General features: G+C 43.3%; 1 protein-coding gene across 1 annotated transcript in view; it reads left to right on the top strand.

The window, feature by feature from the left end:
* RBM20 (RNA binding motif protein 20) overlaps nt 1-19029 on the top strand; it is a 218507-nt gene extending 199478 nt beyond the window's left edge. Inside the window, exons 11-14 of the mRNA XM_044299840.1 lie at nt 3279-3867; nt 7251-7352; nt 7530-7651; nt 14945-19029. Of these exons, the coding sequence (XP_044155775.1) occupies nt 3279-3867; nt 7251-7352; nt 7530-7651; nt 14945-15055 (924 nt within the window). The 3' untranslated portion in view covers nt 15056-19029. The remainder of the gene's footprint in view (nt 1-3278; nt 3868-7250; nt 7353-7529; nt 7652-14944) is intronic.
* The last annotated feature ends 2228 nt before the right edge of the window (nt 19030-21257 follow it).

Genomic DNA, 21257 nt, shown 5'->3' with positions numbered 1-21257 from the left:
ACAAACAAAAAAATATATATATATTTCCGCTAACTTGGGCCAAAAAAATGTCTGAATGGAGCCTTACAGGGGGGTGATCAATGACAGGGGGGTGATCAATGACAGGGGGGTGATCACCCATATAGACTCCCTGATCACCCCCCTGTCATTGATCACCCCCCTGGTAAGGCTCCATTCAGACGTCCGTATGATGTTTACGGATCCATGGATACATGGATCGGATCCGCAAAACACATGCGGACGTCTGAATGGAGCCTTACAGGGGGGGTGATCAATGACAGGGGGGTGATCAATGACAGGGGGTGATCAGGGAGTGTATATGGGTGATCACCCGCCTGTCATTGATCACCCCCCTGTAAGGCTCCATTCAGACGTCCGCATGTGTTTTGCGGATCCGATCCATGTATCCATGGATCCGTAAAAATCATACGGACGTCTGAATGGAGCCTTACAGGGGGGTGATCAATGACAGGGGGTGATCAGGGAGTGTATATGGGTGATCACCCCCCTGTCATTGATCACCCCCCTGTAAGGCTCTATTCAGACGTCCGTATGATTTTTACGGATCCATGGATACATGGATCGGATCCGCAAAACACATGCGGACGTCTGAATGGAGCCTTACAGGGGGGTGATCAATGACAGGGGGTGATCAGGGAGTGTATATGGGTGATCACCCGCCTGTCATTGATCACCCCCCTGTAAGGCTCCATTCAGACGTCCGCATGTGTTTTGCGGATCCGATCCATGTATCCGTGGATCCGTAAAAATCATACGGACGTCTGAACGGAGCCTGACAGGGGGGTGATCAATGACAGGGGGGTGATCAATGACAGGGGGGTGATCAATGACAGGGGGGGTGATCAGGGAGTTTATATGGGGTGATCATGGGTGATCAGGGGTTCATAAGGGGTTAATAAGTGACGGGGGGGGGGTGTAGAGTAGTGTGGTGTTTGGTGCGACTTTACTGACCTACCTGTGTCCTCTGGTGGTCGATCCTAACAAAAGGGACCACCAGAGGACCAGGTAGCAGGTATATTAGCTTTGACTCTTTTCAATGCCTGTGCTGTAATGGTTATGATGCAGGTTCTCAGCAACCACTTACTTTTAGCTAATGTGTGACACACCGCTGAAATCATCATTTCTGTCACTAACTTATTGTCACGGCGGACTGGAACTCAGATACACAGACAACCAAATAAACAAGTATCTAGGCGAGGTGCTGGGGAAAGGTCACCTCCTAGCAAATCCCTGACTTCTCTCCCTACGCTGCTAAGCCCACATTCAGACCTTGAAGGTAGGAATAATGTGTCCTCGTGCCTGGACTGCAAATACCCTAGAATCCCTGAGATGGTGAAAGGGGAGAAGGGACAGAAGACACACAAACAGCCTAGACCGCAAATAACAAAAACAGAAACCAAACTTATCTGAGCTGGAACAGAAAATCCATCCTTCCTTCCTTGAATCCAAGGCCAGACTGAATTCTATAACCCGCACGGCCCTATGGGAGTGAAAGCAATTTAAGCCAATGACCCCACCCAGAGCACCCGAAGGAAGGCGGATCCAGCACGATTCCAAAACAAAAAATTAGACACGTGCTGCCAATCTGACAGACCTCCGCAGACCGTCCGAACAGGGCATGACACTTATGCTGCCCTCAGTGAGGTTAGCATAAAGTTGATGACAGGTTCCCTTTCAGGGATTCTATTAAAGGGGCTGTCCATCCTTTTTTTCAGACCCCAGCATTGCCGGACCCGTGCTGGTGATCATGCTTACCTGTTCCCTGCCACTAGATTCTGGCTCCTTTGCTGCAACGCTGGCTCTGCAGGTCCCGGGTTTTCCTGCATCAATATCCATTTTGATGCAGGGCAAGTGACCTGGTCATTTAACACAATAGATGCTGTGGCATCTGAATGGTTACACAGAAGTAGGGGGCTCCCTCTGTCTTCCAATCGTGAGGGGGTTCAATCGGTTGTTATGACAGTCTCGAGCACTGTGAAGTTTCCCAGGCCTGTCACAGTAAGCTGCCCATTAAGCTGTGCCAGCAGCATGGCTCAATAGACAGCCAGTAAAACTCCCACAGGCTGCAATAGTATTCTATTGAAGTCTATGGTATAAGCAATTAGAGGATTGCATCTTCAGGTACCCTAAGGAGGGTAAAAATTACAGTGAAATGACTAAACCCAGCAGCTCTTCTCTGCCCTAGTCATTCGGCGATCACCTGAACACTGTGTCCAATAGAGGAAAAGGCTGCTCTAGCACTATGCACTGAGGAAAGAAGGCAGTAGCGGGACCGCACCTGCTCTGCTCCTGCTAGATTGCATGGGCAGTTGTTTTAACTCTGTGCTGTACATGTTTTTCCAGATTAAAGCCCAGCACCTAACGCTGTACATGTACCACAGATCAATCTTCAGGTGGATTCAGCAAGGTTGTTTCCTGCACAGTGTGGATAAGAATTTGTAGAGTCTCACTTTGCTGCTGCTGTGAACACTACATATTTTCTGCCCGCTATTCCACAGTGGAAAATGTGCAGAGTAGCCCACCTGTATTCACATGTCCGTAGTGTATTAAGGATCCGCAATACACCCGGCCGGGCACCCCCATAGAACTGCCTATTCTTGTCCGCAATTGCGGACAAGAATAGAATATGTTCAACTTTTTTCGGGAGCCACGGACCGGAAGATCGGGGCTGCGCCCTGGAAATGCGGATGTGGACAGCACACTGTCCGGTCTGTTTTTCACTGACACAATATGGTGCAATTGAAAACGGATCCGTCCCCCATTCACTTCCAATGTAAGTTAAGACAGATCCGTTTTGACTTCGACTTTTTTTTTAATGAATTATGCAAACGGATCCGTTATGAACGGATATAAGCGTTTGCATTATCAGTGCGGATCCATCTGTGCAGATACAAGACGGATCCGCACCAAACGTGAGTGTGAAAGTAGCCTAATATAAATATATATAAGTTATTTTTCTACGTTATGCTGCATCGACCAGATTACACAAAGGCATCCTTGTCAATGTATTACCATCATAGATTGAAGGTTTGTGGCAGTTTAAAGGCCTTATATCCTGATGATAGGTTCCCTTTAAATGAAGTTTAATACTAACTGACCAGTAAAGCTACTTTAATCTAGTGATCCACAATCAGCTACATTGTGTTTTACTGTATGTGTATTCTTTAAAATATTCTAAACTTATGAATACAGCACTTATGAATACTACTTTGTGTTTTAGTTACAATTATAACTGTCTGCATCTATTGTATTCACAGGAGCAGGACTCGGACAGCGGAAGTGACCTAGAAGGCGACAGCTGGTACCCAGCTAACATGGAGGAACTTGTGACAGTAGATGAAGTGGGCGAGGATGATCTAATTGTGGAGCCAGACATTACAGAGCTTGAAGAAATTGTTCCAGTTGTCCCTAAGGAAAGCGAGAATTGTATTCAGATGTGTGCACTTGATATTGACACTGTGACTTTAAAATGTCGGTTTAGTGAAAGAACCAGGAGTGAGAGCTCCTCTGGAGCAACGAGCTGCACATCTCTTAGAGGAAGTGCAAGTCCTGACAGTAGCTGCTGTGAGACGGTTGCAGATGTGCCTGATGTAAATGTGAATCCTAAGGATAATTGTGATCAACTGGAGGAGAATTACAAAAGCCCTAAAAGGGTCCACGGACACGAACCTGCACCAGAATGTATAGGTGACATTGCAGATTCTGGAACACCTATGCATATAGATAAGGGCAGTCCAGAACTGGATAAGAGACCAGACTCTCCTGCAGACAGCAGTGTGAAAATGATGGATGTGCACAACCAAGAGCAAAGGCGAAATAAAAGAGAAAGAGAGCCCTCCATTTCCGGTAAGCCACATGAAATTATTCCAGTATACAGAACTTGTGGAATTAGAATGTTAATAACTTGTTTTTATGGCATTTTTTGTATGTTTAGTGATATATAGTAGTAGTGCATTGTATACATGTATACACTATAGATTTGTTCTCTGGGCTGCAGCTGAGGATGCGGCTTTGTGTCTCTGTCCAGTTTATACCTGCACTACCTCAACCACTACCACTCATAACTTCGTGGGGACTGGATTTCTACTATACAGTATATTACAACTAAAGAGAGCAGGATCTGTCAGCTTAACGGCGTTGTCGGAGATTTGTAAAAAACAGGAAATAGCATAAAATAAAGAAAGATCTAATACTCACCCTTTCAGAGTCTTGCAGCGATGACGTCACATTCATTGTTCATTTGACTGCTGCAGCCAATCACTAGCCTCAGAGCTCACATGTGCATGAGAATTATGTGACCGCTGAGGCCAGTGACTGACTGCAGAATGTGATGTCATCAGAGCTGGACCAGAAGTAACTGGTGCCGCGGCGCTGGTGTGGCTGGACATTTAAAGGGTGAGTAATTTCTTTAAAATGTATTCTATACAGTTTCCTACCCTGTGGGGACACACATTAATAGTAGGGACGTAGCTATAGGGGAAGCGACTGCTTTGGGGCCCTGACCCAGAAGGGGTCCATCCAGGAGGAGGAGGACTAAAAGATTTGGTCAGGTCCCACTCAACAGTATTACGCAATGAAATTAGATACAGTGACAGTATAGACAGTGTAGAAAACGGATGGAACAGCTGCCGGGCCTGGTCGGAGAGAGCGATCTTTACTAGCCACAGGAATAGGGGCGGCATGAAAGGAAGGGATTGCAAAAAAATTACTGGGGTGGGGGCCCAGTCATTTCTAGCTACGCCACTGATTAGTAGGTTGACAATGATGTCTTTGTATATTTTGGCTGATGTCACATAATGTAGAAAAATAATTTTGAAAACGGCACACTCTGTGCTGACCGCTCCATGACAGATAAATGATATCTAACTTTTGACATGAACGACGATGTATCACCTACTGTATATTCAATATCTAATGGTACATCAATGTGACTTGTGATTAATTAAACATGTGCAAACTATATTAAGTGCAATCAATACTTGTACAGACCACACATTAGATGAGTCTCTTCCAGCCCAGTATTCTTTTCTCATCTGCCGTCACTGACAGACTGGACAGAGCAGCTGATGTCCAGTGACATTTCTCTCACTAATATCATCTATTTCAGTGTAGTTTAGCCATCACAGTTGCAGGCGTGTGTTTCAGCTCCCTTATAAATTCCATTAAAAGCTGTTCTCTCCTAAAATGTAAAATATCTAGCACTGAACCTACACAAATGTATGGCCTTATTATTAGAACCTCTCCTTTTAGCAGCCAGATCATTTTGATGACACACATGGGCTGCCAGGAATATCTTGTCTATTCCTGTAAATCCGTTAGGAAATGCAGACTGCCTTTTTTATACGCTACCCTGTAGTCTGGAGTTCATTGTCAGACTATGGGACAGATCTCCTAAGACTGGTGTTTCATATGGCAGTCTTAGTAAAATGGTCCAGCGGAGTGATATGCTGAATCTATCAATGGGAGCACGCTCAATGTCAGCTATGATATTCTGGTGTAATAAATGTGGTGGGTCCGCCAATCACCATGACAATTATTGGGGCTGAGTGCTTGTAAAAACACTCATTCCGAATAATGGTCCAGAGTAAATGTGCTGTGATCTCCAGATGTTTGATTATATCTTTCGGCCGGCACCTAAAATCTTTGCTTCTTGGCAGCACATCACCCTGAGTAAACTGCTGCCTACAAACAATGAATCTTTATGGGAACCAGTGATGTCCTCAGAGGATGATGGCTGCCTGTAACTGTGCTCTCCACTCTGCTCAGGCAATTATTAGGAATGAGCGGTTCCTTTCCAATAACTGCCTGTAAACTTTCTCTGCTTCTCCTTATTGCTGGTAATATCTCTCCAAATCCAGGCCCCCCTCAGCAAATCCCCACTATCACCTCTACCTCCACTACAAATCTCTTCTACAAATTTCTGCAACCTCTTAAACCTAATAACCATTCATCTGACTCCTGCTCCTTTGGTACATCTCATAGAGTCCCATGGCTTTCAGTATCACTCCTACGCTGACGACACACAGATCTCCCTCTCTGGTCCAGACATCACCACCTTACTATCCAGAATCCCACAATGTCTATCTTCCATATCCTCCTTCTTCTCCTCTCGCTTTCTAAAACTTAACATGGATAAAACAGAATTCATCATCTTTCCCCCATCTTGCTCAACCCCCCCAACAGACCTTTCTATCACGATCAATGGCTGCACACTCTCCCCGGTCAACAAAGCCCGCTGCCTTGGAGTGACCTTGGATTCTGCCCTCTCCTTCCGACCGCACATCCAAGACCTTTCCACCACCTGCCGCCTCCAACTCAAAAACATCTCCCACATCCACGCTTTCCTCAACTGTGAGTCTGTGAAAATGCGGCCTTCCATCTAGCACTCTCGCACCCCTCCAATCTATCCTCAACTCTGCTGCCCGACTAATCCACCTCTCACCCTGTTACTCCTCTACCTCTTCCCTCTGCCAATCCCTTCACTGGCTCCCTATTGCCCAGCAAATTCAGTTCAAAATACTAACAAATACATACAAGGCATCCACAACCTGTCCCCTCCCTACATCTCTGAGCTACTTTCCCGATACATCCCCACACGCACTCTCCGATCCTCACAAGACCTCCTTCTCTCCTCTTATCACCTCTTCCCACAATTGACTCCAAGATCTCTCCCGTGCATCCCCCACACTCTGGAACTCACTATCCCAACATATCAGACTCTTACCTACAGTGGAATCCTTCAAAAGAAACCTGAAAACCCACCTCTTCAGACAAGCCTACAACCAGTGATCTTGCTGCCTCTATAGCGCCATGAACAGCTTCACCCGCACCTACTGTGTCCTTCTCCTATACCATGTAGATTGTAAGCCTCGCGGGCAGGGCCCTCTCTCCTTCTGCACCAGTCTGTAACTCGTCTTGTTCATGCTTAGTGCAATTGTCTGTATTATGTATGTGCACCCCTTATCATATGTACAGCGCTATGGAATGAATGGAGCTTTAATAATAAATAATAATAATAATAAACTGACCAGCATAAAAAGGACCGTAAAACCTGTGTCCAGCTGATGTACAGCTTATATAGGGTTGGGTAAATTAAACAGCGCTGTATTTCCTTCATTCGCCTGTGTATGATGCTGATGCTGCCATTAGACCGTTACTGAATCACTGTACGCGACATGTTTTTCTGTATTATGTACCCCAATCTGATCTAAGCAATTCTTTACCAACAGAAGGGAAGTCTCCTGAAGGTTCAGAATTAGAAACAAAAGAAATGTACTCTTCGCCTTCCTGGGAGCAGGATGATGTCTATACCGAGCTGAATATCCCTCTAGGTATGTACTATTCATTTTCATAGAAAATACAAGAATTTCACTATAACAAACACATACTTTTTTAACTAACTGTCCAATCACAGAAATTAATGTTATTTGGATTCAAAGAGTGGAAGGCAAAAAGTGTAAATGGATTTACAGTGCTGTTTATCAAATGTAATTTGGTTCTGTTCATAGGTATTGAATTTATAGTTCCTAGAACTGGATTCTACTGCAAACTATGTGGTCTGTTCTACACCAGTGAAGAAGCAGCGAAAACCTCTCACTGTAGGAGCCGAGTACACTACAAAAACCTGCAGGTATTATATTGTACTGGCACTTTTTAGAACAGAAACACTAGGTATATGAGACTGATTAATCACAGACCAGAGACTCTGGAGTTCCATTGCTGTGGCATTATTCTCCTACAAAGTGACAAGTCCTAAAGCTATAGTTTCATAAGGAAAAAACTGATGCTGTGCGCATTGTACTGTATATATGAAAGGTTATACCCATCAACCCTGCTGCACAACATTTTTATAAATATCTCACAGATGCCACAGCCTTAAAAGGGTTATCCTTATTAAGAAATTAGGAGTTTTTAGGAATTAATGGGGGCACTCTCTTTTTTAGACTAAGTAGAAAGAGCAAGTCCTGTGCTGGAAGACCCAGCAGGTTTGAACACTACACAGACAGTCTATGGATTTCATTGACAAGTTGTAATGTTTCACTTTCCCTGTGATGGCACTGCAGGGAAACAGAGGACTTGCTGGCTTAAGTAATATCAGTCTTTTTAAAATTTGGTTTGGTGGGGGGTCCAGGACCGCTGCCGATCACTAGATCTGAGCTGAGCTCTGTCTCTCCCTGCTGACGTTGGGCTCATAGAGAGTCTTTTTAAAATGACTATGTTGTGCTGAATCCTATCCCATACCACGCAACCCCTGAAACGTTGGGCAGTATGGGATAGGATTCAGCACAGCGTTCTCGGAACGAAAAGGAAGGCCTGCGAGCCACGAATTGTGGAAAGAAATAATAAAGAATTGGAAAGTACAGATTGTGCTTCTAAAGAGTGAGCACAGGTCACACGGCTGATCAGATTGTGTTCATTGAGGGCCTAATAGGCTACCACACTTGGCAGATGCATGGACCATTGTTAGGATTCCAACTGCCAGGGGAGAAAGAGAGAGCCCCTAGACTCTGAAACCAATTAGATGCAACAGTTGCTATAGACTACGCCATCTAAGGGGTTAAATGGCTGAACTTGGAGCGGAGCTTGTGTGCAACAGGAACAATGGTGACACCCTCATTGCTCCAAAAGCCTAATTTGCATATTAAGAAAAGGTATAATAACTCAGGAATGGAGCTTCAAATCAACAAATGAAAAACAAGAGTTTTCATCAGGGGAACCAGAGCTATGTGTCTGGGCAAACAGCTGGACAGGGAGGTCGCTGGTGACACATAATCCTAAAATATTATCTCAATTATCAGCAGTCATCTCATTATCCTAAAAGGACGGGTTAACACCTTAATGTACAACCCCAATTCCCAAAAAGTTGGACTGCTGGTAAAATGTAAATAAAAACAGAATGCAATTATTTGCAAATCTCATAAACTCATATTTTATTCACAACAGAAATATCAGATGGTGAAAGTGAGACATTTTACCATTTCCTGAAAAATATTAACTAATTAAAAACTTGATTGCGGCAATACATCCCAAAAAGGTGGGCCAGGACCATGTCTACCATTGTATAACACCCCCTCCTCTATTAACAACAGTCTGTAAATGTCTGGGAGGTGAGGAGACCAATTGGCGTTTTGGGAGAGGAATGTTTCCCATTCTTGTCTGATGTAGGATTCTAGCGGCTCAGCAGTCCTGGGTCATCTTTGCCAGATTTTTTGTTTCATGATGCGCCAAATATTTTGTATTGGAGAATGGTCTGGACTGCAGGCGGCCAGATCTGCACCCGGACTCTTCATGCTGTTGTGATAGATGCAGTATGTGGCTTAGCATAGTCTTGCAGAAATATGCAAGGCCTTCCCTGAAAGAGATGTTGTCAGGATGGGAGCACTAATAGTGCCATTGCAGATGTGTAAGCTGCCCACCCCATAGGCACTAATGCAACCCCATACTATCAGAAATGCAGGCATTTGGACTGTGAGCTGATAACAAGATGGGTGGTCCCTCTCCTCCTGACACTAGGTCCCAACTTTTTTGGAAATGGGGTTGTAGATTATGCAGGAACACACTATTCACAATATGTAATGTCACAGCTCACCTTCTCCCCCTCCCTGCACAGTGACCTCGCACAGGTTACAGAGTATGCCCACAACACTCCCTCATAGAAGTTCCCAGAATGCAATGTGATCCCCAGACTACAGCTCCCTACAGTTTATGGGGCTGCTGTAAAGCATCTCTGAACTGCTGACAACAGAGCAGAGTATTCAGGGAAGATGGCCGCCACCACAATCATGTGCAGAAAATAGTAACTAAATACATTAGAAATATGTTTCAATTCTCTTTAACCCCTTCTGACACATTCTCTTTAACCCTTTCCTGACCTGTACAGCAAACGTTGGGTCTTAATACACGGTGCCAGCTCGGAAGCTGAGCCAGCTCCATAGCTGGTTAGGTGCCTGTTGTTTTACGCAATTTGCGGTCCGCAGCATGGACAAGGCTGGCACACAGTTGTGTGGATGAGCCCTTATGCTGTGGGTTTTCCCAGCATGTAGATGGGATGTTTAAAATCTCATCCACTTTGCTTGTAGTGTAGAAGCGAAAGACTTTCTATTTAAAACTCTGCTGAGGAAAATCCACGGCATTTACAACGTGTGTGAACCCATTTTTATTAATGTCTCCTACTGCAAATTCTTAGTCAATCTCCCTTTTATTGCATTTTTCAAAACTGATAAAGTAATCTGCTAAAAGTAATGGATACCACTGAAGATGATGCATGTCATTTGTGCCATTTATATTTTGCAACTTACACTAATTTGGCCACAAAAAGCTTGAAAAATGTGTCCCGGTTTTATCACACTGCCTACATCTTGAGAGTTGTAGCAGTAAGACGAAGTCGCTCTTCACTAACTAGACGTCTGTTTTGACATCTAGCATTTGAATCAGGGGATTATATTGTATTACCATTAAAAAAACATCTAAACGTTGTTGGTGAAGACACCATAAAACCGATGTGCAGCGTGTGCACTGTGCTAAGCAAAATACCAGCAAAGGTTACTATGTAATCTCATTTTAGATGGCAGCATATATTACTTCATCACATCAAACGCTCGCCGGACCATGATGTTCCAAACTGTTTAGAGATTGCTTCGTGTCATTAGGAGAAATGGCACTGTTGTACAGAAAGATATATGATATCACTGGCAGAAAGCTTTCTGTATTCCCAAAGGATTGTCTTCTAATGATACACTCCGGGGAAGTTCTAATATCCCACCTTCTAAAATGTTGTTTCTCATTAAATCCATAAGCCCAGTGCTAGTGAGACTGTAGACAGATGCTTTCACTTGAAAGGTTTAAGTAGCTGACATTAGCTGGGCTTTGCCCCAGAAAGGGACGTTACAAGACAGTTGGCGTACTTGTCATTTTCAATAGGTTTCTGCTCTGTGCTGTCATTATCCCTAGGTAATATACAAGGCTCAGAGTAGCAGACGACATCAGCAGCCAACATCTAAGCTGAGCACACATATATCATGGTGACATCAGAGGGGTTGGCTGTTTCCTTTTATACACCCATGTTGTCACCTGAAAGGCATTAGTAGCTCTGTCTGTTCAAGAGGGGACTTTGTCACGCTAAGGGTAGGTTCAAAAGGAGGATTCTGTCCGCAAAAAAAAATCCAGAGTGTATCCCACGCCAGAAACTGCTGTGCTGTGATTTCATACAAACCCTCTCTCGTTTTTGCTCAGTTGAATGGAGCTAAGGCTACTTTCACACTAGTGTTTTTTGCAAATCCGTCATGGATCTGCAAAAACGCTTCCATTACAATAATAAAACCGCATGCATCCGTCATGAACAGATCCGGTTGTATTATGTCTTCTATAGCCATGACTGATCCGTCTTGAACTTCATTGAAAGTCAATGGGGAACAGATCCGTTTTCTATTGTGCTAGATCGCGTCCGAGAAAACGGATCTGTCCCCATGGACTTACAGTGTGTGCCAGGACGGATCTGTTTGGCTCTGCTTCGTCAGGCGGACAGCAAAACGATGCAGGCAGCCTCCAGAGCGGAATGGTGATGAACGGAGGCAAACTGACGCAGTCTGAGCGGATCCTTTTCCATTCAGAATGCATTAGGGCAAAACTGATCCATTTTGGACCGCTTCTGAGAGCCCTGAACGGACCTCACAAACGGAAAGCCAAAACGCTAGTGTGAAAGTAGCCTAATCCGTGAGCAGGCTACCGCTGTGGCTTTGCGAGGCGTCCATGTGTGCACCAAGCATGGTGGCATCCATACATTTGAACCTTTCCATCATGGGAATCTGATCATGTGACTTCAAGTCCGCGGCACAGAGCTTGCTCTAATGTGTAAAGAGGAACTCAGTCTCTCCGGTGTAGCTGATTTTCTGGATTACATCATCCCCAATCAAATCCCTCCTGGCAGCTCTCAGGCCCCTCACCACCCGCTGTGTCTCTCTGTATTCTGTTAAAATATATTGTGTCCCCCATCTAAAGGACCAGGAGTGCAGATATATATATATATATATAATAGGAAAGTGCATACAGTGATTAGCTGCAGTTATATATATATGCCTGATTTATACTGCCTGTACTATGTGTGTGTTCTCACTCTCCAGTGTAGCTCTATGGGCTGTATTCACACTGGTCTTCACACTGCATCACACAAAAATACATGGAGACCCTGCAATGTGTGGTCGACGACAGCTGTGCCCCTGATCTGTTATGGCTGCCCTCAGAGGACACAGAGCAGTGCAGTGTGGTGAGACTCTGCGTCCTCTGTCTCTGCAAAGTCAGGCATGATGGGAAATGTAGGGTTCATTAGAAACATATTTCTGATAGGAGAAGGAATCAAGATGGCTGACATCCCACAAATTACACATTAACTAAAACAGCTAAACAACATGGGCTGCAAGGGTAAAGTGCATATGCCAAAATGCAACTAGCAAAACAGCAAACTTCTATGATTTATTAAAAACAAATACCATGTTTATTGAAATGACATTATGTAAAAAAAAACTGATATAATCAAAGGACACATCATTAACAAGGTGATTGCCTAGTGGGGGTCAGAATCTCAAATGCAGGAATGGACACAAAATCCTAATAGTGCAGGTTCTATAATGTAAGGGATCTCTCTTTCAAGCAGGCGGCGATGACAGATTCCTTCTCGGGGTTTAAGTCCAAACTGTGCTTTATTCTGGCACTTCAGCACCAGCACAAACAAACCAAAATAAACACCTGCCCGTCTGGGCTCTACCTAATACATATGTCATCTTTATCTCACCTATAGAGCGTAGTTCACAAACAGGGTATCAGGTTCTGACACTCAGCAGTTCAGCTCATCAGGCACAGTCCCGCACAGGGGACAGATCCGACCTCACACAGCCTCGTGGCCCCTCAGCCCTCCTGGCTGAGACCACACAGAGCCTCTGCAGGCTTCCCCCTCTCAAAGATCACTTCCGCTCCCCTGGACTTCTACACTGAGGGTTGATTTATCCTTCAGCTGGACTCACCTGTGGTGGAATAGGAGTGTGGACTGAAATATCCACCCCCTCTACACCACTATCATGTATGAGGCCTATCACTGCCTCACAATACACAAAAAATAACCAGCCAATAGACATAATACAGACCCAAATATGACATAAACGGATACCCCAACATGTGTTTTGTGTTGCTTCCTCAGACGGATAACTCCATGAGGGTCTCTACACTCTTTGAATACCCATAGTAGCCAATCAGAGTTCTGTTACACATATGCAGGTAGCATTTAACACACAGGAAAGCTGGGTCACATGACCCGCATGTCAGGTGACTGAGCACATGACAGAGTCTCCCTAGCCTAGCTAGGTCACAACTCATTGTGCACTCACTGGATATCATAGAGGATCGGCTTAACCACCCAGTCCAACCCCCTAAATGAGGTGTGTGTCATCCACTATCACATGACCCTCATCGCATGATGATGACGTCACACCAAGAAGCCTAGTCACTATGTGTGCCAAGCAGGAAGAGTACCATAGCCATGGCAACCTTATATACAAAAAGGCATATACATAAAACATCACCAAGATGCAAGGAAATGTGCTCCATGTGCCAATACATATGTAAACATTATAAACATGAATATATGGGTGCCAGGACCACATCGTCACGTGGTGTGCGGCAAAAGCCGCACCTGAAGAGGCAGGACGCCTAAACTGAAAGGATGCAAAATTGCAAGCATATCCAGTTTGAACAGTGCATAAAAAAAAAATAAGTGCACATAGTGTATGGATAAATATGTGTCTAAAACATATAAGTTAACAACTATCACAAAGACCTTATAATAAATATATTGGGATTAAAATATATATAACATGATTTATATGATAGTGATACATAATAAACATACAATTATTATTGGAAGAATTCCATTATTTAGCAAAGAATTGCAAAATTGCTGCAGGATCAATATGTCCAAGTATACACAAGAACCTTTATGTTATCGTTTAATAATAGCCTACCCTGAACTATATAGGCAAAGAAAGAAAAAAAATATCCTGGAGTGTTTTTTAATATATGTTTGGTGGGGGGGGGGGGGGGTCATACCTCTGGGAAACAATCAGTCGGCACAGTGAAAGGACTGCGGTACTCAAATAAGTGTCGACCCCTCAGCTGTTGACTCAGAAACAGCAGCTTGCCTGTCAATGTGGCTTTGCCTGGTACTGCAGCCTGCCCGGTTCACATACCATACCCGAGGGCCAGGGATGCTCGATGAAACAGTGATGTCCATCAGTCCAGCGGAGCCCTTTAAAGGGGTTGTCCAGGTTCAGAGCTGAACCCGGACATACCCTTATTTTCACCCCGGCAGCCCCCCTGAGCCTAGCATCGGAGCATCTCATGCTCCGATGCGCTCCAGTGCCCTGTGCTAGATCGCGCAGGGCACGGGCTCTTGTGTTTTCAATAACACACTGCCGGGCGGTAACTTCCGCCCAGCAGTGTGTTCGGTGACGTCACCGGCTCTGAGGGGCGGGCTTTAGCTCTGCCGTTTTACTGGCTAGGGCAGAGCCAAATCCCGCCCATCAGTGCCGGTGACGTCACCGGGGTTCCTGTCAGCCCCATAGAGAGCCCGGTACGTCACCGGAACTCAGAAAAATGCCTTTGCCCTGTGCAATTTAGCTCATGTGAGGGGGGGCTGCCTGGGTGAAAATGGAGGTATGTCCAGGTTCAGCTCTGAACCTGGACAACCCCTTTAACTCTAGTGTAAGGCTACATGCACACGACTGCAGCATGGGCACGGAGCCCTAACGTTCGTGTGCATGTAGACTAAGCAGAATCTAGCAGCCAGTAGTCCAGTGCAGCGTCGCAGTGATGGAGTACATGCAGATTATAGCTTGTTATACTAACGAGTACGTTGATGTTTTTACTTCTTCCACAGTGTTATTTATCAAGGTTGGCAAAAGATGGTCCAGATATGAATGACAGAGAAAATACTGTTTCGCTTGAGGATGTTGGGATCGTTCCTCAGTTTCAGAGAAGCAAACCCTGAGAAGCTAGCCTACCGACTACTTGTTATGGCCTGTACACGAAAGAGCAATTCGGGTCGTATGAACTGTGAAATAATCCAGAAAGTAAAAAGAACGATGCGTACAAGGGATATGCATGTCAGCTTGTTAAAGTGTCCTTAAACATTGAGGAGAACAAGACCAAGCTATACGCCCAACATGCTGACTATGAAGCATCAGTTACATTCAATGTTCAACAGATTTGACCGACATTTCTTCAGGATGATGACTACTGTACATGATGAGATATGCAGTAAGGAAGGTTATTATTTGTATGCACTCAGAATAGTAAAGCCACAGACTATTTTTCCTTGCCTTATTTGTAACTTATTCAAAAAACTGCAAAATGCAATTTAAGAAATACAAGTTGCCTCAAGAAAAGATAAATTATTAATCTTCCATTGTCAGGGCAAAATTTTTGAATCGTTATGGGGAATAGTGTAGGTGAAGCTTTAGTCTGTAAAATGGGTGATTTAAATTGTCGTTACAAGTCTTGCATGAATTGGCTTCCATATGCAGAATTGAGCCCCTCTGTGCCTTTGTAAATGCATATTTTACCATAGAGGATATTTTATAAGATTCTGATTTTCTCAGGGATTTATTTTTCTTACAGAATTTTAACTCATCCAGACTTTAATGTATTATAATGACCAGTACCTCAGAGTGAAAATGCATGGGAATTGATGTCAAATGAATTCAGGTGTTTCGATGTGATTATGTCTCTGTTATAAAGGAAGCAATACTACTACTGGAAACATCGCGCTCACTTCACTATCAGCTTCTCAGTATTTTGACAGAACAGCAATGCACTGGTTTACTGCTGTTACTAGTTTCAATAAAAATTAAAAATTCTAAAATGTCACAGTATAATTATAAATGTAAACAGCTCAGTGTCCTACGGAAATCGTCACGTTAATGTACCTTGGCCCTAATATACAGTAAAAAGCTTTTTATATACATGGTAAAGCCTAAATAAATGTTTAATCCCAGTGGTAGGTGGGGAGCCATGTTACAGTTTTTGCCTTGGGGCCCAGGATCCTCAGCGTTCATCTCTGGTCGTACATTACTGTGGGTTATGTCTATACTATGTAAATAACTAGAAGGTAAGAGGATCATCGGGATGTGATTTAAATATATTTATATTTTTGTGCCTTGTCTCTGCAAAAAATTCCTGATGAAATCTTATAGTTTTCACATTGGCTTCTAGATGTATAAACGACTGCCACATTTGCCATATTATCACTGGACAGGGGATGCTTTGGTAGCTATGAACGGTAGGCCTTTTATACTGCCTGTGCCAAGATAAGCAGCATTCACACTGAAGTAAAAGGGAAGATAGCTGACACAGAGAGGAGTGAGGGACAGGGTGATGTTGAGAGGGCTCATCACCAGTTACCGAGTCCATTATAGTGGTATTCCCATCTCAACGAGTTTGGAATACCCGTCACATGCAGCAGCCGAGATGGCGAGGATTAGAGAACGGCCAAGCTCTTTGTGCTACACTGTTTGTGGAGGTCCCATTCACTTCCATAAAGAAACAGCAAAGGACATAACAACCAGCTGTTTCTGCAAACATGGCCTTCTGACTATTGTATATGACAAGTATTCTCTAATGACTGCCATCCTGGAACCGCAGAGATAGCAGCCCTGGATGGCCAAAATATTACATGCCAGTCATACAAATAACTTACCCTATAGAGGGGAAGGTGCCCAGGCAAATCCATGCACTAGTAATGTTCTCTATTAAATAATAATACATGATACATATATATACACATCGGGGCAAATGCCATTATTCAGCCACTCGGGGGATTTTGCCGGCTACCTACCTACTTGTACTTGGCCTTTAGTAACAGAAATGTGTTAATACATACTTGCTGAAGACTATCTCACAGAAAAAGAAAACATCTGTGTTCCTCATTGTTTCGAGGACAGTTCACACACCTCCTGTACTATTTTACTATGACATGCAGATAAACTAAGCAAATGACATAGAGGGAATGGATGGCCAGTGTAAACTACGGCTGTGGTCTGTAATGTTTTCTGTTTGCAAACCAATGATGAGCTTCTTGACACTTCATACGAAGCACAGACCTTCTACGGTATTTTTACAGTCTAATATGAATGTGTGTGGCGATCAGGCCACTTCACATTAACTCTGCGTTCTCTGACCATTTACTAGAAACCTTCTGTATGAGTTTTATTTAATAAAAGTATTTAATTCCTAAGGACAATCCTTAGCATTCCTTCCCCGAAATAAAGTCCACCTCACGTCTGAAATGTGCATGCTAGCCGACACGGGACATGGCGAAACGTGTTCAGTTAAGTTCACTGGTCAATATGTATATAATATGATGCAATTTTAACACGCATTTTAACTTTGCTACCCTATTTATAATGTGAATTTTAACTTTTTACTACTTTAAAAAAAACTGGTTCACCAGCAATCTGTCTGAAACGCAAAATACAAAGAATATTTATATAAATTTGTGTGTTTATGTAATTTACAGCTCAGAGTGACTTCAGGTGTGTTACAAGTAGACCAGCACTGGGAATTAGTGGTGTACAGTAGGTTACTGCTGAGCTGTTAACATGATGGGGTGTCCCTAAAGGGTTAATGATACTTATGATCTATAATAAGGATAGGTCATCAATATCAGATCGGTGGGGATCTGACACCTGGCACCCCCGCCGATCAGATGTCCTCTGTAGCTTCTGGCACTTACACTTTGGATGGAGCTAGAAGCACAGCTACAATTAAAGTGTAGCGTCTGTGCTGGGCTATGGAAGCTGAGCTGCAGTATTAACTGAATGGGGTTATCTAATCATATCCCCTGTTACAGAATTATGAGTTAATAGGGGTGGTCCTGGGTTCAGGTCCTTATTTCTTGGGTGGACGGTGGTTACACAGTCTCTTGCTCTAGAGGGCCTGTTCAGTCCTGTATTTCACAGACAACCCACTGAATTGAATGGGTTTTGTGTATTGCTATTTTCTCCTGTGGTGGCACTACAGGAAATTGTAATATTTTTTATAACATTTCATTCTATTTCACAAAATAATACAGAAAAGTACAAACCAATAGCTACCAAGCAGAGTTTTACAACAAACATCCCTAGGAAGAGGGGTCCGGGCCCCAGAAGGAGGCAAGGAATCTTTAATTCGGACAATTAAGGTATATCGTAAAGGCCCGTAAAATCATCATCTATACTGAACAGACAATATGACACTTCAGGATCACTGTGGGTCTGGACACAGCGCATATTGTGATCTGCTTAATCTGCTTAAAGCAAGGATTATCCAAAGCGGAGACCCCAGGTTCAGACATATACATTTAGATTTTAAATAGATTTAAAAAAATAAACTTTTTGGGAACATGTTTGTATAAGAATACAATGTTTAACCAACTTGTGCGCTGAGGAGACCCAAAAACCAGTAGGTTGAATGTGCCTGACAGTTATTAAACTTTGGCCAGTCTTACAAATTCTGCAAATGTCTACTCTAGTAGCAACTGATTACCATTCAGTGTCTCTGCTTTCTGTGAGTGAATAGAATCATTCCCGTTTGCATCCAGTGGCTGAAACAGGCCCCTACAGAAGTAACCCTACTCCCAGATGCCATAATGTCTCCAGTCAAGGCAGTCCTGTCAGCTGGACAAGGCACCAATCTCTCCCTGAGCCCACAGATTTCCACACTGGCGTAAAAAAAAAGTTGCAAACCCTGTGTTTGTAAACTTTTTAAACGCAATTAAGGCTAAATCAATACGCAAGTGGTGTTTCTACGCCGTCCTGGACGATTTCTGAAAAGCAGGAGAGGCGCGGGGAGGGAAGGCTTTTACGCTAGTTTTCTGCTGCAAAAGAAGACTGAAATCTATGGTCGCTCTGAGCCTCTGCAGATTTCAGTCTAGGTGCACGGACTGCCAGAGGAGGCGTCTAATATATGACGAGGGCTGCGCCTCACTATAAGGGTCCATTCACACGTCTGTTGTTTCTTTCCTGATCTGTTCCGTTTTTTGCGGAACAGATCTGGACCCATTCATTTTCAATGGGTCCTGAAAAAAAATCAGACATTGTGCTGTCCGATTTTTTTCAGGACCCATTGAAAATGAATGGGTCCAGATCTGTTCCGCAAAAAACGGAACAGATCAGGAAAGAAACAACGGACGTGTGAATGGACCCTTAGTTTAGCAAATTCTCTGGCAGCGTAGGGGATATCATAGATAAAGTCCCCCCACTGTGTAAGTATTTAGTAGTTTTGAGTTATTAGCCTGCAGGCCACAATGGGTGATTTTCCATTTTTGCGGTTTCGTTTTTTCTCCCCGCCTTCCCAAAGTCACAACTTCATTTTTCCCTTCACATAGCCGTATGAGGCATGATGTTTTGTGGGGTAAGTTGTACTTTCTAATGGCACCATTTAATATTGCATATGGGGTGGCATTGGGGAAAAAAATCTAATTCCGCCACAGTTTTATGGGTTTTGCTTTTACAGAATTCCCTTTGCGGTAAAACTGACCTGTTACCTTCAATTTCCAGTCAGTATGATTACAATGATTTGTAAAGTTTTTCTTGTATTTTAATACTTAAATTAAAAAAAAATCACTTTGGGGAAAAAAATTATTTTTGCATTTTATTGCCATATTCTAACCCCTATAACTTATTGATTTTTACATCTATGGAGCTGTGTGAGGGCTCATTTTTGCGGGACGATCTGTACTTAATCGTTTCATTGGGGTGTATATGACTTTTTGATCACTTTTAATATTTTTTGAGGCGTTTTTGGACTCCGCTATGCCTATGTTTTTTTTTTTGTTTATTCGTTTTTATTTTGGGGAAAGAGGGGTGATTTTGACTTTTATCTTTTTTACTTTTTTTTTTTAAATGTTTTCCTTTTTCCCCACTTTTTTAAGTCACCCTAGGTGACTATAACCAGCAGTCATTCGATTGCCAAATGTATTCTGAATGGATAATTATCCATGGCAAAATACAGCATTCAGTATGTTCCACTGCAGTGCTGCCACCTGCAGGCCTGGATTGGAATATACCACTGATAGGAGCAGGAGCGTGCGGCTCACACATTTCGTCACATCCAACGATGGCATCTGAGGGATTAAATGTCTGCGATCAGACATATGGCCGATCGCAGGCAATAGCCCTGAGCCTCTGCTGTTTAAAGTGAGGTCGACAAAGTTGGAGTTAAAGGGAACCTGTAATCATGAAAATGTGGAGTAATTTGCAGGCAGCAGGCTATAGCACAGGAGAAGCTGAGCAGATTGATATCTAGTTTAGAAATGATTCAGTATAACTTGTAATTTATACATTTATATCATTCTGAGCTTAGGAGTTATATGGGGCGGTCCTATCAGTGACTGACAATGATCTTTGTATGAGTGTGCACTCAGAGGTAAGTCACTGATAAGACCACCCACATGACTTCTGAGCTGAAACTGAGCAGATATATAAATAACTTACACGTTTTGCTGGATCATTTTTACATTAAACTATATATCAATCTGCTCAGCTCCTCCTGCTCTATAACCTGCTGCCTGCAGACTGCACTGCCGTAAAGTCTCAGCTGTGGGAAAGTAGCAATAGATCTGCATGGGGTTTTCAGCCTCTAGGCATAAACCAGAATGTTTTCATTCACTGACAGCAACCTGGAATGTGCAAATGTTGTAATTCAACCAAAAACATAAATTGATTACATTTTATTTACATATCAATGGACAACCCCTTCCACAATCCCAAATACATGTAATAATGACCACCATAAAAAAGGGATCATGTGAAGATCATGCACCCCTGCATTATTTATTCTAATTTATTTCACTAGCTATAAACTACCGTATGTACATTAATCACTAAAAAATCTTAGCAGGTGTTAATACATTTAGTAAAATAAATTAAATAATCTAGGGGGACACGATCCTCACTTCATCCAAAAAATACCTTTTCTTCTCCTAGTAATGGAATAAGTATTCTCTTTAAGGGCTCATGCACACAAATGTATTTTCTGTCCGCATCTGATCCACATTTTCTGCGGACCGGATGTGGACCTAATAATTTCGTCTACAATAGTGCGGGACATGTGAAACTGGTATCCATGTTTTGCGGATCTGCGGTTTGCAGACAGCAAAACGGATATGGTCACGTGCGTGAGCCCTAATAAACAGTATTTGGTGCTGTTTCTAC

Source organism: Bufo gargarizans, chromosome 6 (assembly GCF_014858855.1).
Source record: "Bufo gargarizans isolate SCDJY-AF-19 chromosome 6, ASM1485885v1, whole genome shotgun sequence".
NCBI classification, from domain to species: Eukaryota; Metazoa; Chordata; class Amphibia; order Anura; family Bufonidae; genus Bufo; species Bufo gargarizans.
This window is presented reverse-complemented; position numbering and strand designations above follow the sequence as displayed.